The 13,821-nt window shown below is 29.0% G+C and overlaps 1 protein-coding gene across 3 annotated transcripts in view; it reads right to left on the minus strand.

Moving 5' to 3' along the window:
- Positions 1 to 13,821, minus strand: part of LOC107450937 (uncharacterized) — a 65,538-nt gene that overhangs the window by 16,069 nt on the left and 35,648 nt on the right. For all 3 annotated transcript variants that reach the window (XM_016066883.3, XM_071184518.1, XM_016066887.3), the window contains 3 exons: positions 5,668 to 5,810; positions 4,331 to 4,441; positions 2,150 to 2,324 (listed from right to left, as the gene is read on the minus strand). In XM_016066883.3, the coding sequence (XP_015922369.1) occupies positions 2,150 to 2,324; positions 4,331 to 4,441; positions 5,668 to 5,769 (388 nt within the window). In that variant the 5' untranslated portion in view covers positions 5,770 to 5,810. The remainder of the gene's footprint in view (positions 1 to 2,149; positions 2,325 to 4,330; positions 4,442 to 5,667; positions 5,811 to 13,821) is intronic.

Consider the following 13,821-nt stretch of genomic DNA (forward strand, 5'->3'; position numbering starts at 1 on the left):
AGATTTTGGTTACTATTCAAAATATAGGAGTTTCTTCAAAATTTTAAATTTATTTTTTCTAGAACATATTTAGAAACACTATCCTTTAAAAAATATATAAATTTTATGTATTAATTAAATTTCACATATGAATATAGGTTTTTGACATTTTCGACATTTTTGACAGTGAGGTTTTTGACGTGACGGTTTAAACCATGGATTAAACTGTCAAAAACTGTCACATGTCAAAAACCTGCCAACCCTGATGAAAATATTTCAAATAATTACAAAATATATAAATAATTAAACACACTAAAAGAGAAAATAGTGCATTGAAAAAAAAAAAAATTCTATAATCACACACTTTTTGAATTTTTAGAAAAAAAATAATATTATTTTACAAATCTTTAAATGTATTCAAAAATAAAAAATTCTAAGACATTTTCGAAACTGAATAATAATGGCAGTAATATTTTGAAGAAAAAAATTAAACTAAATAAAATAACACTAATATTAAAATTTTATAAAATATAATTCATGAGCCAGGACAATTTGAAAGCTTGACATAAAAATTTTAAACATAATTGAGAAATATGTTTATAAATAAAAACAAAACAAAATGTTAATAATATGATTTAATAAAAACCAGATTAAAAAATGGGAGATTGCGGACAATGGTGGTCAACTGCGTTGGTAAAAAAATAGTTCGGTTAAAATTAAGAATGAATTTTGAAAATCGATAAACTAAAAAGAAATTAAATACTGAAGGCTTAATTTTATTGAAATAACCAAAAGATGAAACACACAAAAGTTAAACAAAAAGTACTAAACTGACTGCATTATTAAAATGTTGAAAAGAATGTATGCAAGATAAATTAAATCTAAGTGTAATGCGCCAACATTACAGTCCGCAGGATGAGTTTACAAAACATAAGCAAAATAGGCTTTTTTACACACATCTAATGTTTTATTTTATTTTAGAACCGTCGTTGAACGGCCAACCCAATTTTTTTAGTTTACGACTACTAATGTTCAACTCTGTAGCCTTGTAATTTTGAACCCAATCCAGTATTGGGAGAAATTTGCCTTCATGGAGGACTTTTTGATGGAGCTAACCCGCATTTGTGTCACATGGAGAGGAAAACCACGAAAACCTCCCATGGTTAGCCTGATGGCAAAGGGACTCTAACCCCTGATCCGTCTACCACTGAGGATATTTTTCGTCAGCACTGTGCTTGGTGCAAGTCGGATGGGGAATTCGCATCGACCAGCCATTGCTGGGATTCAAACCCGGTTCACCTCATTAGAAGGCGAATGCTCTATCCCGCGACATCACGGCTCAGATCTGATGTTTGTAAAAAATCCTTTTTAATTAGAACAGGGGTTCTCAAGCTTTTCAAAGCTGTGGCCACCTTTACAAGGTTAAAATAATACCATGGCACCACAGCTATATAACTTTTAGTTGCAGCATAAAATTTATTTTAAACATAATGTATATTTCATATGTAATGTGTAAGATTAAGGAAGAAACAGAGGCTATTAAAGTAAGTGGAGGGAATAAAAACACAGTTGATAGAAACAATACTTAAAATTTCAAAGTAATACTATAATTGTAATTAAGAAGTTATTAATAATATAATGCATAAGGGAGCTACAAGATAAGAAATTAGTGCTACAAGAAAATTAATCCACACTTGAAGATATTATGACTTTGTTTAGTGTGATGAACAAGCTTGCTCTTTATTACATAGCTTTTCATATCATAGAATTAAGCTCAGTATAGCTTTTTCTCAATATTTATTTTTGTGAATATTTGTTCTTTAGAACTGCAATTGAACAAAACTTAGCTTTGTAAAGTATAAAGTAGAAGAAGAATTCTCATAACCTTTTTACTTAGGACATAGTACTAATATATTATATACATCTAAAACTTTGTTAAATTTGACTTTTTTTTTTATAAACAGTAACAGATTACTGTTAGGATTTATGATAAACTTTAAGTCATATAGGTCTCCCTACCCCCCAGAGTACCGTGTATAAGAAAAATAATTTAGATTGTATATCTAAGTAAATTATAAAAAGATATACCGTTGACTCTATTTGCTTACCCCCAAAAAATGAACAAAAAAAATTTACTTGAATGCATTTTAGCGTAAAATATATTTTTTACCTTTCAAAAAGCTGACATTCTTGTAAACAGGTAAAAGTTTTTGAAGAAATACTCCCATGAAACTGTCTGGTGGTAAACATTTTGGGTCACATGTATTCTGATCGTAGACAATTATATTTACATTCCTATGAACATTCCAGTGGCAGTTTTGAGCTAGGAAATCTTCAATACTTAACTAAAAAAGCAATAAATCAAATTAAAAGTTTTATTAACAGAGACCATATTACAATTATTAATTCAAATCAAATTTAAACCTTTGGTAAATTTTAAATTTTTTTTATCAAATCAAATTTTTAATTTTACTACTTATAATTCTTTCATTTATTTCTAACTTCACAATTGAGCCAAAAAAATATAAGAAAAAAGTAATAAAATAACTTACAAACTTGAAAATATTTTACTAAATGTACTTGGAACTCTCATAATCTAAAAAAGATAGAACATTTTGCATTTTTTTGTAAAATGTTCTATATGTGTAAAAAAATGCTCTTTATTCTAAAATGCTCTAACTATAATGTGTAAGGATAACAAAAATATTTCAGTTTTTTTTAAAACAATGTTTTATATAAGCCAGGGTTGGCAAGTTTTTGACACGTGACGGTTTTTACCGGTTTATACCATGGTTTTTACCGTCATGTCAAAAAACCCATAGTTTTGGTAAAACTGTATTTTTGAGTTTAACTGCTTATGATTTAAAATTATTTCATTTTTGGGCAGTAAAATTAGAAAAAAAAAATTGTTAAAAGACATTTAAGAACAGATTCTTGCATTTTCCCAACTTGATTATATCAAAACATACTATTTGAAGTAAAATATTATGATGCTAAACAAAATTTTCAACATTTCCAAGCATCGTTTTGTTTGGCATATTACATTACTGAAGAATGTCAAGTCATTCTTGTTAGTAGTTACAAGCTTTGAAAGTTTTGTTTAGCTTATTTCTAATATTTAAGAAATGCCAAATTTTAAATTCCTCTTTTTAGTTCTTGAATTTAATAATAGTTCTAAGCTTTTTTGTTTGTTTGTTTATTTCTAACAATTAAGAAGTGCAAAATTTTGAATCCTTTGCAAATCAAGCTATAATGATAAAAGTAAGTATCAATATTTTCAATAAGCATATTACAATATTTCTATATGAATGTATATCCTTCTATAAGAATTCATGTATATAGTTGCAAAATCAATAGCAATCATTTACAATATTCGTTTATTAAGGCAATTATGTGAAAATAATATATTGCCTGCTATATGCATTAAATTAAAGAAAACTGTAGGTTTTTTACAGTTTTTACCGGTAAAAACACGGTTTTTACCACTGTCATGTCAAAAACCAGTTTTTGACGGCAAAAACCCAACCCTGATATAAGCCTGTAAGGGTCAGGAAACTGCCCTTGCATCAGAAAAGTTCTGGGTTCGAATCCTGGGCAAGGTATGGATGTTCTTTCCTTCTCTGTCCTTACTGTGGGAGCAGTGTTGGCCCCCCTAATATGGTGTCCCTGAAAGAGTGGCCAACAAATCTGCCCTTCAGATGCCTGTATGACAAAAGGTCATTCCTCAGGTAGGCATTCGAAGAAAAAAAAAATTATATAATCACAGACTTAAAAACTTCTAAAATTTTCTCTCTCTTATCTTCTAAATGCTTAAGACATGAACATAAAAAAAATATTCATCAAAAATATCACTTAACTATTTATCCCGAACTCAATATAGGGGCTAAGCCGTAACTACACAAATTGGTTTTAAAGTATGTTTTCCATTGTAGAAGTTATATGCTGGCATGATTGAATTCTACTTTTTTCTTTTTGACTTTAAACAATAAAAATAACGTATAAGAATAATGCTTTAAAGTTTGAACAAATTAAAACAAATTATTAATAACAATTTATAACCCTTGCTCACTAAGGCTCATAAAGATTGCTATATAGTTCGCTTCGTTTTCCATGACTTTGAAATGTGTCCTAGCATTTAACGACATAATAAAAAGTCAAGACAAGATATTATAAATTTAAAAAATGATAGCATAAAGAGAGAAAAAATTTCTGTTTTTAAAGATAAAGCATTTGGAATGCTTCACTTTTTTTCTCTTTAAATACGTATTTCATATTTGGCAAACTATTATTATCATATATTTAATTATATTGCTGTGCTAAAAAACAAAAAAACTTTCAGGCATTATCTTACTTTCTCTTGTTGCAAACGTCTTTTCATCAATTTAGCACATCCAACATTAATAGCATTAACTATGTGAGATGCATTATATTCCAAGAACGATCGGCCATCAAGTATCAATGCCTAAAAAATAAAAAGGTTATCAATTTCATGAAAAGAAATATTCATATTAAGATTGACTTTCATAAGCAAAGTCATCAAAGTAGTGGAAGATCTTTTCTGTAAATTTTAAATATGCAAAGACCAGCATAGATTTAATTTTATTTGTTATAATTAAATCTATAAATTTAATCATACCTGCAAAAAAAAAAAAGAAAATTGTGCTCTTAATTATTATAATGCTGTTATAAATAATTAAACATTGATACTAATTTTTCAAAAAATAAATAACTGATACACAATAGAATACTGTGGAAAACATTAAATTCAGTCAATAATTTCAGAAAAAATTACAGTACTATACAGATGCCCTAAGAAGAAAGCAGTATTGGCAGATACAGGAGAAAGCAAGCAATAAAAGATGGGCACCATAAAAATACATATGGAATCTCACATCGTTTAACTGCATATATAGAACCTTATACAGGGGTCTGTCCAGACATTTTGTGAAAGGTCCGTTTTTGTAAAATTGTGAAAAATTACTCGTAATTTGTGAATGTAAAATAAACTTTAAGTTAAATTCTTTCAACCAGGGTCCTGCTTTTGTGAATTTGTGCAAATAGGGTGCCTGTTATTGCAAAAAACTTTTTCAATGAGCTTTTAAATTGTAAAGAGATACAAGATTAAGCTCAACACTGTAAAATTAAAATTAAAAAAATTTAATTTTAAAAAATAAACTGCAATTTCTGCTACTAAATTAGAGATGCAACATACAAATATTTGGTATTTAGCCTATACTGCGGAACGCAGAATATTCATTTCGGACGAAAAAAGGAAGAAGCGTCTGCTGAAGTCAAAACTTAGTTCATTTACCTGTCTTTCTTTCCCCCCACTCCCCTGGGAAGGGTTTATTCGATTAACAAAACAATAATGAAGATAAACAAATTTGAGAAAGGTCTGATTAAAAGATAAAATATTTTGTGAAGGGTCCGTTTTTAAGTTAAAATATTTTGTGAAGGGTCCATTTTTATGAAATAAGATATTTTGTGAAGGGTCCGTTAACGGACCCAAATTTCTTCTAAACAGACCCCTGTTAAAAAACATCAGATATAATATTTTATAAACATAATACATTATGGATAGTGTCACGATAACACCTTATATTATTTCAAAAAATTTAAATTCACTATTTTTTAGGTCAACTGTCACAAAACTGTTTATAGGTCAACTGTAATAATTAAAATACTTACATTATCATTTCTGTTCCTAACCAATGCAGCAAGTTGATGAGCATCTACTGTGCACACTATTAAACTATGTGCCATAGCAGTAGAAAAACTCAGAAATATCATTCAGACAAATTCATCTTTAAACACTCTTTTTGCTTCCAAACCTGCAGCAAAAAAAATATATATATATTAAAAAAAAAACATTTTAAATATATAACTAAACAAAGTTAACTTAAACTTTACAAGCAATGCAAAAAAATAATATTTTCCAAAAATGTGATTTGCTTTTATAAGATTAATCAGCAAATATGATTACCGTTAGTTTAAAAGTTGAGTTTAAAAGGCACAAGAGCCAGAATTAGCTTTATTTTTTTTTGTCAAAAGTTGATGGTGTAACAGAATCTAGGTAAGATAGTGAAACAATGAAGTGAACTACATCCATTATTTGAGGGGCCCCACAATTTTTTTAAGTTTAACCCAACAAAATTTAAATTGAGCTTATTCTAGTGCTTATAGCTACTACAAACAATTTCCCCCATGGAAAAATTTGATAAGTTCGTCGAACATGTACCTAAAAAACCATCAGTTTAAAAAACGTACTTAAAATAATGTGTTTAAAATTCAGAGACGCATTACATTACTGCAGGTTCATTCAGAATGTAATTTAGTAAACTTTGGGTTTTAAAAAATATAATAACTTTAATAAAAAAAAAATTTTTTTAGATATCATACTTTGAGTTTTTTCATCATTTCTATGCAAAATGATAGAAGATGGAGCTTCGTCCCTAACATGAGATGCATAAAAAATTAAAAAATATTGCAAAAAGAAAATTACTACTTAACAAATTACATTGATAGTTTACAATTAGTAGAATAAAAATATTGATTAGTAAAATAAAAATAAACACGGAAAAATATTTTTTTTAAATTTCTGTAACACCATTCTTAAATTACGCAGACGAAAGGGAAAAAAATATTTTCAAAAATTCAAATGGGCGATACAATAAAAAATATTGCAAAATAACAAATCAAAAAAAAAATTAAAACAAGCATAAATGGACCAACTGGTTAATAAAAAGCAATACAACTCCTTTTATTGCTGCTGCATAAATAAAATAAAAAAATAAATATCGTTGGCGTTGGTCAGCAGATGATTGTCAGTTCACAATTCTTTTCCAACAGCGAACCTTTTTAATATTGAGGTTAATGGTATGAAAGAGATTTTGCACTTTTAATTGCTGACTATTTCCCTGACAATTAAAAGGCTTGAAGCAATATAATGATAAGCTACTTTTTTCCCAATAATGAAATACTTATATCAAAATCTTCTTTAATCTTGTTGATGTAATAGTAGCGTTAATCAATAAAAACACTTAAAAAAAAAAAAAAAACACTATCTTAAAATGTGGTTTTTTATAATATTGGCGCAAATGATTTTTCTCCCAAGTGTGATGAATCAGCAAAACGAGTTATCTATAGCTAAACAAGAGATAAAACTTTGCGAGATATACCTGAAAGGTACTGTTATTTTAAGATTTTTTAACTCTTAAGAAAGCGTTTTAAGTTTTTCATCATAGCTACAAATTTGACAATATTTAAGGAATGATGCATTTATTAAAAAAAAGGTTTCAATAGTCTGTAGACGAAAGACAGAATGCGTCAACGGATAGGACGTCAGAAGACTATATCAGCGACGAGATCACAACAATCTAAAAAAAAAATCGTTTACGTCGGTCAAACGATGGTCGTCCGTTCACAATTTCTTTTCAATTGTTAACTTTTTAACTGCTAAGGTTAATGATCTGAGAGGAATTTTGCACTTTAATTTGGTAAATATTTCTTGACAATTAAAAGGATTGAAGCAATATAGTGACTGATAACTTTTTCTTTTTTTTCAAATAGTGACATACTTATCAGGGGTCTGTTTAGAAGAAATTTGGGTCCGTTAACGCAGTGTTCCTCAACCCCCGGTCCGCGGACCGGTACCGGTCCGTGGATCAAATGGTACCGGGCCGCACATTTCATTGAAACTGAATTTAAATTCCTTGGTTTATACCAAAAATTAAAAATATCTGTGTTCCATTATTTTATTTATTAAAAAAAAATTGCTCCCGAAGGTAGTGACATAATTTTTTTTAACGTTTTAAAACGATTACCCTCAGATGGAACCATCTCATTGCAAAGAAACAAGCTGAGGGTTCCCATTAATTTATTGTTCTAGTAATGTTAAATCACTTTATATTTATTTTTTGGTGCAACTGTATTTTATTTTGAAGGCATGTTTANATTTTAGAAGCAGCAATTGCTGTTTATTTTTGAAAATTTAATTTTTTTTATTATAATTTTACAGTGCTGCGCATAATGTTGTAACTATTTACAATTTAAAAACTCCTTGAAAAAGTTTTTTGCAATAACCGGACCCTATTTGCACAAATTCATAAAAGCGGGACCCTGGTTGAAAGAATGTAATTTTTTCACCATTTCACGAAAATCGGACCTTTCACAAAATGTCTGGACAGACCCCTGCTTATATCGAAACCTTTCTTAATATTGTTTACGTAGTAGCAGCGTTAATCACTAAAAACACTTTTAAAAATCGCTGCGTTAATCACTAAAAACACTTTTAAAAATCGCTATCTTAAAATGAGGTTCTTCATAGTATTGACTCAAATGATTTTTCTCCCCAAATGATAAATCGGCAGAAAGAGTTGTCTATAGCTGAAAGCGAGATATACCTGAAAGGTACTGTTATTTCAAGTTATTTAACTCCTTTAAGAAATCGTGTAAGTTTTTCATCAAATCTGCAAGATCCACACTAATTTAACGATGCATTTGAAAAGGAAAAAAAAAAGTTTTAATAGTCTCTAGACGAAAGACGGAATGCGTCAACACCAGATTGGACGTCAGAAAGGCTATATCAGCGACGAGATCAAAACAATCGAACTGAAAAAAAAAAAATTCCAGCCGGTCATTTACTATATCACAACAACTAAAACCCAGTTTTATCCGCCGCAAACCTGCCACCAAATCATTTTTTTTTTTTTTAAATTCTTTCCCTTTAACAAAAATATCGTGATTGGTAGACATTCTTATTAAATGAATCGATTGATATGTTACAGATACATCATTGACGATTTGCAATTGAAGAAAGATGAAACTATTTCAACAGCTTTCAAGAAGTAAATAAGAGTTTCCTTTTAGCATTCCATTGATAAGTTATAGGCTACATTCCACCAACTTTTACGGCACTTTCGAAAATTGTTTATCTCCAGCCAGAAAAGTACTCCCTTATGACTCACTACTGCAGGCCTAATGTAAAATTCATGATTTTTTTTCTTCTTTCTAGTACTTTCACAAAAAGAAGGGGGGAAAAGTAATTGGAACATAATTTGGAAACTAAAAACTTAAACCATATTGGTTAACTCACAAACACTTAAGCGTCGAGAGCTGAATTGACTACTCTAGGCTTTCTACTTAGTACATAGTATTTGAAGAGTTCACGATGACTTCTAAGTCGTATATTTAAAATTCGATTTCTCAGGAACTATTCGACCGATTTTACTCAAATTTTGTATTTTGCGATGAAAAAATAAAATCTTTAAAATGATATAAAAAAAATTTCATACCTTTCACTTCATAATTTTTTCGACTGTTATTAAATAAAATAAATATTTACTAAAAGTTATTTTTCGCTTGTTTATTCAGAGAAAGTACGTTATATGTGCCTGGTTTAGCAACTTAAAATATCGTCTGCACTAATTAATAAGCATATTTGAGATCACCCCCTCAAAACGTAAGAACTAGAAAGACAAGATCTGATCACTAGATCAAAAGTTATTCAAAGTGGTCCATTATTTTTCGTTTTTTTAGGGGGGGGAGCACAACATACTTTCGTATATCCCAAAATTCTCGTTTTAAGTCAAAGATACATAATTTGTTGTATAGCCAGCATTTATTACACAAATTTGAAAAACAATAGGAATTTCACGTTGATGGTGCAGAAATTAGTGGTATTTTTGAAGCTAAAAATTTCGAAGGCAAATATCGCCATTATCAACATTCATATTTAATTAACATGCACAATTCGTATAAAATTATTAGTTTTAAAATGTAAAACAAAAGAAAAAATAAAATAGACTATTAATATGAATAGAAATTAAAATTTTAAGTAAATATGGTATTTATTGAAAATGAGCATAAAAACTTATTTTTATTTGGAAAACTCATTAACACAGCTGATACTAATAAAGAACAGCTGATACTAATAAAGAACTTGTTACTTTCGAAATGTAACTGTTGTATTCGAATTGTACTTGTTGCATTCGAAATTGAAAACCAGTCAAAATACTAATGTTTCGGTCTTTCCAACACAACCTGTGGGTACAATATGGGAATCTTTATTACATGCGGACAATTTTGAAGCATCAAAAATCCAGAAAATTACTTTTACTGCCACTAAAATTAAGAATCTGTGTTGCCATAACTTTTAAAAATTTTCTTAACTTTTCTGGACTTTCAAAAGGAACTGTAATTCGCTCACAACGTTTCATTTTTTCGCAACTTATCTCAGTTTGTTTCAGCTTTTTTTCCTTTTTGTCCATGCAAAAAAAGAATTTTCATTCAGAAATTAGTAAACAAATACGTTCACGCTTTTATGCTTATGACAGCTCACATGCTTGATATTTCAATTATTTGTTGCCAACGAGGGGGAAAAAATGAGGACTTTCTTTGGCGCCGAGTAAGAAAAATATGTATCTAAGTAAAGCTTTAATTTTTAACTATACATACAACATCGCTGAAAAGAATTGTCTTAAGTTCAATAACAGACAACTAGTTTAAATAGTTAAAAAATTATTTAAATTTGTAAAGAACTTACAACTGTTTTTGCACCGTTATAAAACCATTAAAATCATTTAATTATTNTTATGCTTATGACAGCTCACATGCTTGATATTTCAATTATTTGTTGCCAACGAGGGGGAAAAAATGAGGACTTTCTTTGGCGCCGAGTAAGAAAAATATGTATCTAAGTAAAGCTTTAATTTTTAACTATACATACAACATCGCTGAAAAGAATTGTCTTAAGTTCAATAACAGACAACTAGTTTAAATAGTTTAAAAATTATTTAAATTTGTAAAGAACTTACAACTGTTTTTGCACCGTTATGAAACCATTAAAATCATTTAATTATTTATTCATTTTGACAGTGGGCGAAATTTTAAAAATTAGCATAGACCGCACTAGCTAAACAATAACTAACTCAACAGTCATTCATAACAGTTACAAATTAATAATACTAAAAATTAATAATAGAATAGCGTTATATTATATGACGACAGAGCATTCGAAGAACAAACTACTTAGTAAACAGTTTTAACTATGAAATTTTCTAAGAAAAATAAAACAAACAAAATGAACATTGAATTCAGAAAATCCTATAATATGAAAGTTCAGAAAACAAACACAAGCATGCTCATTAGGAGATAGTATTAGCTAGCGCTGTTGATAAAACGGACACAAACATAAACATAATTAAATTGTGAAAAATATAACATTCACGCAAAGTCATTTGACGTCAAACTGCCACCAAATTTCAACACTTTCAGAAAAATAAAGTGACACATTCCGTCGTTATAACCATTCCACGAAAGTTAGGAAGAAAAAAAATATCAGAATTTTTGCCGACGAAATCAAAGCACTTAATATAAACTGTTAAGTTAGAAAGGAAAGGATGGGGCAATGGAGGAAAAAAATAGTATCCTTAGCAAATCTGAGAGGAAGCAAAACAACTCCAGCGCCAAAAATGTCGTGGTATGACGCATCCTCCTCAATCGACTTAAAGGAGTTCCCTTAAAAATGCTGAGACGACCACTTCTAGGAAATTAGGACGGAAAGAATCACTTCTTTTCGTCCTGTTTGGATTAGAAAAACAATTCTGAAGAATAAAAAAGAGTAAAAGAAACATTGTCTGCGATGACTATCAAGTTCTTTTCTGACATCATTCTCAATCAATCGCGAATCAATGAATAAACAAATTATAAGACAATTGATACCGACAACAGCCTGAAAACTCGAATTGATGCAAGAAATATTCATGAGCATAATAATCAGACAGATCTAATTTTAAATGGCATAAATTTCTCTCATATATTAAAAATCGCACCTTAATAGATGTGATGCATTTTCAGATTATTAACCAGCTCAGCATACCATATTTTTAATTTTCTTTACCTCATAAATCAAGGAAGATTTGCCTGTTAATGCGTACTGTCATCACATTTTCTTTATTCCATCTATCAGTTAGGCATTTGGGTAGTTAAATTCTATAATAGAATTTATTTATTCGAATATTTAAAGGCTGTTCGTCGCAGGCTCTGCCATCAAAGTTTCTTAAGACAGCGGTTCCCAATTTTACGGAACCCTCTAAATTACCGAGCTTCTTATAGAGAAACCCCCGAATTAATAAATTAAGTTCATTAAGCAATTGCAAATATACTAACCCTAAAAAAGTTCATGAATTATTTTTAAAATATTTAATGCAACTTATATTTTTGACCATTGTTGCATCAATTAAAGCTTTTTAAATAAGATAGTAGAATTCGTTGGTGTATGCATAAGCTTAAAATGAATAAAATTAGCAATTATCTAAATTATGGATTTCGAAAAACTATTAATGTTGAAACAATTATTAGAAAAACATGTTTAATATTGAATTAGTTATTTTTTTCCTTTTCTTTTGCAAAGCTCAATGAGAAATGCTGATGAAATTTTTTTTATAAACATTCTTGGAACACTAGAATTTTCTTTTTCAATTTTGTTATTTTTTCATTGGCATTTAATTTAAATAATTTCATAAGAATAACTGAAATAATAACTTAATTATGGATTACTGGTTAAATATAAATACAATTAAATATTTAAAAAATTAATTACTGTTTAAAATAAATTCCTTACAGTCGGAACCCCCCCATGACCCTTTCACGGAACCCTAGGGTTTTCCGGAACACCATTTGGGAACCTGTGTTCTAAGAGATATTCATAACCGGTCTTGTATGATTATGAAAATGGCGCCAAATGTCAAAATGAAGAAAAGGCAGAATTTTGCGAAGGGTTTTTAGTATAAATTTTTCAATATTTGACATATACTCCAAAGCTGCATTCTCGGGGCTCATAATATGCCAAAAAGTGAAAATTATTGATTGATTTTAGTCATTGAGATGAAGGAACAATCTCGCTTAATTTTTTTTTTTTTTTTTAAATATTTCAGCTTTCTGTACTTTTAAATTCCTGATATTTTTTTAAAAACAAGATAATGCAGTTAGTTAAATATATATAGATATAAATTTGCATCGAGTTTAAATCAAACTGATTTATATATTTTCTTCGAATGGTTGAAGAAAAGATAGCGCTAAGATGGGGAAGAAAAAGTAAGCACATTTCAGGATTTTTTTTTTCAGCAAAATTGTAATGTGTTCCTATTATATTTGGTAAAAAATATTTATATGAAAAGAGTGGCAGAACACATTTGGAACAAATCATAATTCTGAAAAAAGTGATTTCTTATACAACTAGTGAACTGTAAAAATTAACTGTTCCACAAATTCTACCTTATATAATTCATTTATTATTTAACGATGATTACAATAAATACTTAAATATTTTTCACAAATGAGCATAGAACAATTTTCATTGAAGATTTTTAACGATAGCTTCATGCAATGTCAAGGCGTATAAATTATAAATACTACTCTATTCAAAAAGGAAAGAAAAAAAAATACTTAAAACGTAAGCTAGCAGCAAATATCACATACGGTTGACATTTCGCTTCTGTTGTCTGAGACCAAAATGACAAATGAGTGACAATTTTTGTTTATGTATTCAAAGAGTGACATGAAACACTTTTCATCTGTGGTTAATAATGCGCAGCAACAAATTAAGTTGTTATTACGACTTGGTAACACAATTATTTGATGAGCACCGAGCAATGTTGAATTGCACTGTAATAGGAAACAACCTTTATCGCGCATCAAATTTCCCCCCAAAAAACACTTATTTCATTCGAAACAAGAAAAATCGATGTGAAATTTCCTTGAAATATATGAGATAGGAAGTAACAATTAAAGTGAAAGTTTAAAAAGGGGAAACTTGTTTTGATTTGATAAAAGAAATCGTTT

Source organism: Parasteatoda tepidariorum, chromosome 8 (genome assembly GCF_043381705.1).
Source record: "Parasteatoda tepidariorum isolate YZ-2023 chromosome 8, CAS_Ptep_4.0, whole genome shotgun sequence".
NCBI lineage: Eukaryota > Metazoa > Arthropoda > Arachnida > Araneae > Theridiidae > Parasteatoda > Parasteatoda tepidariorum.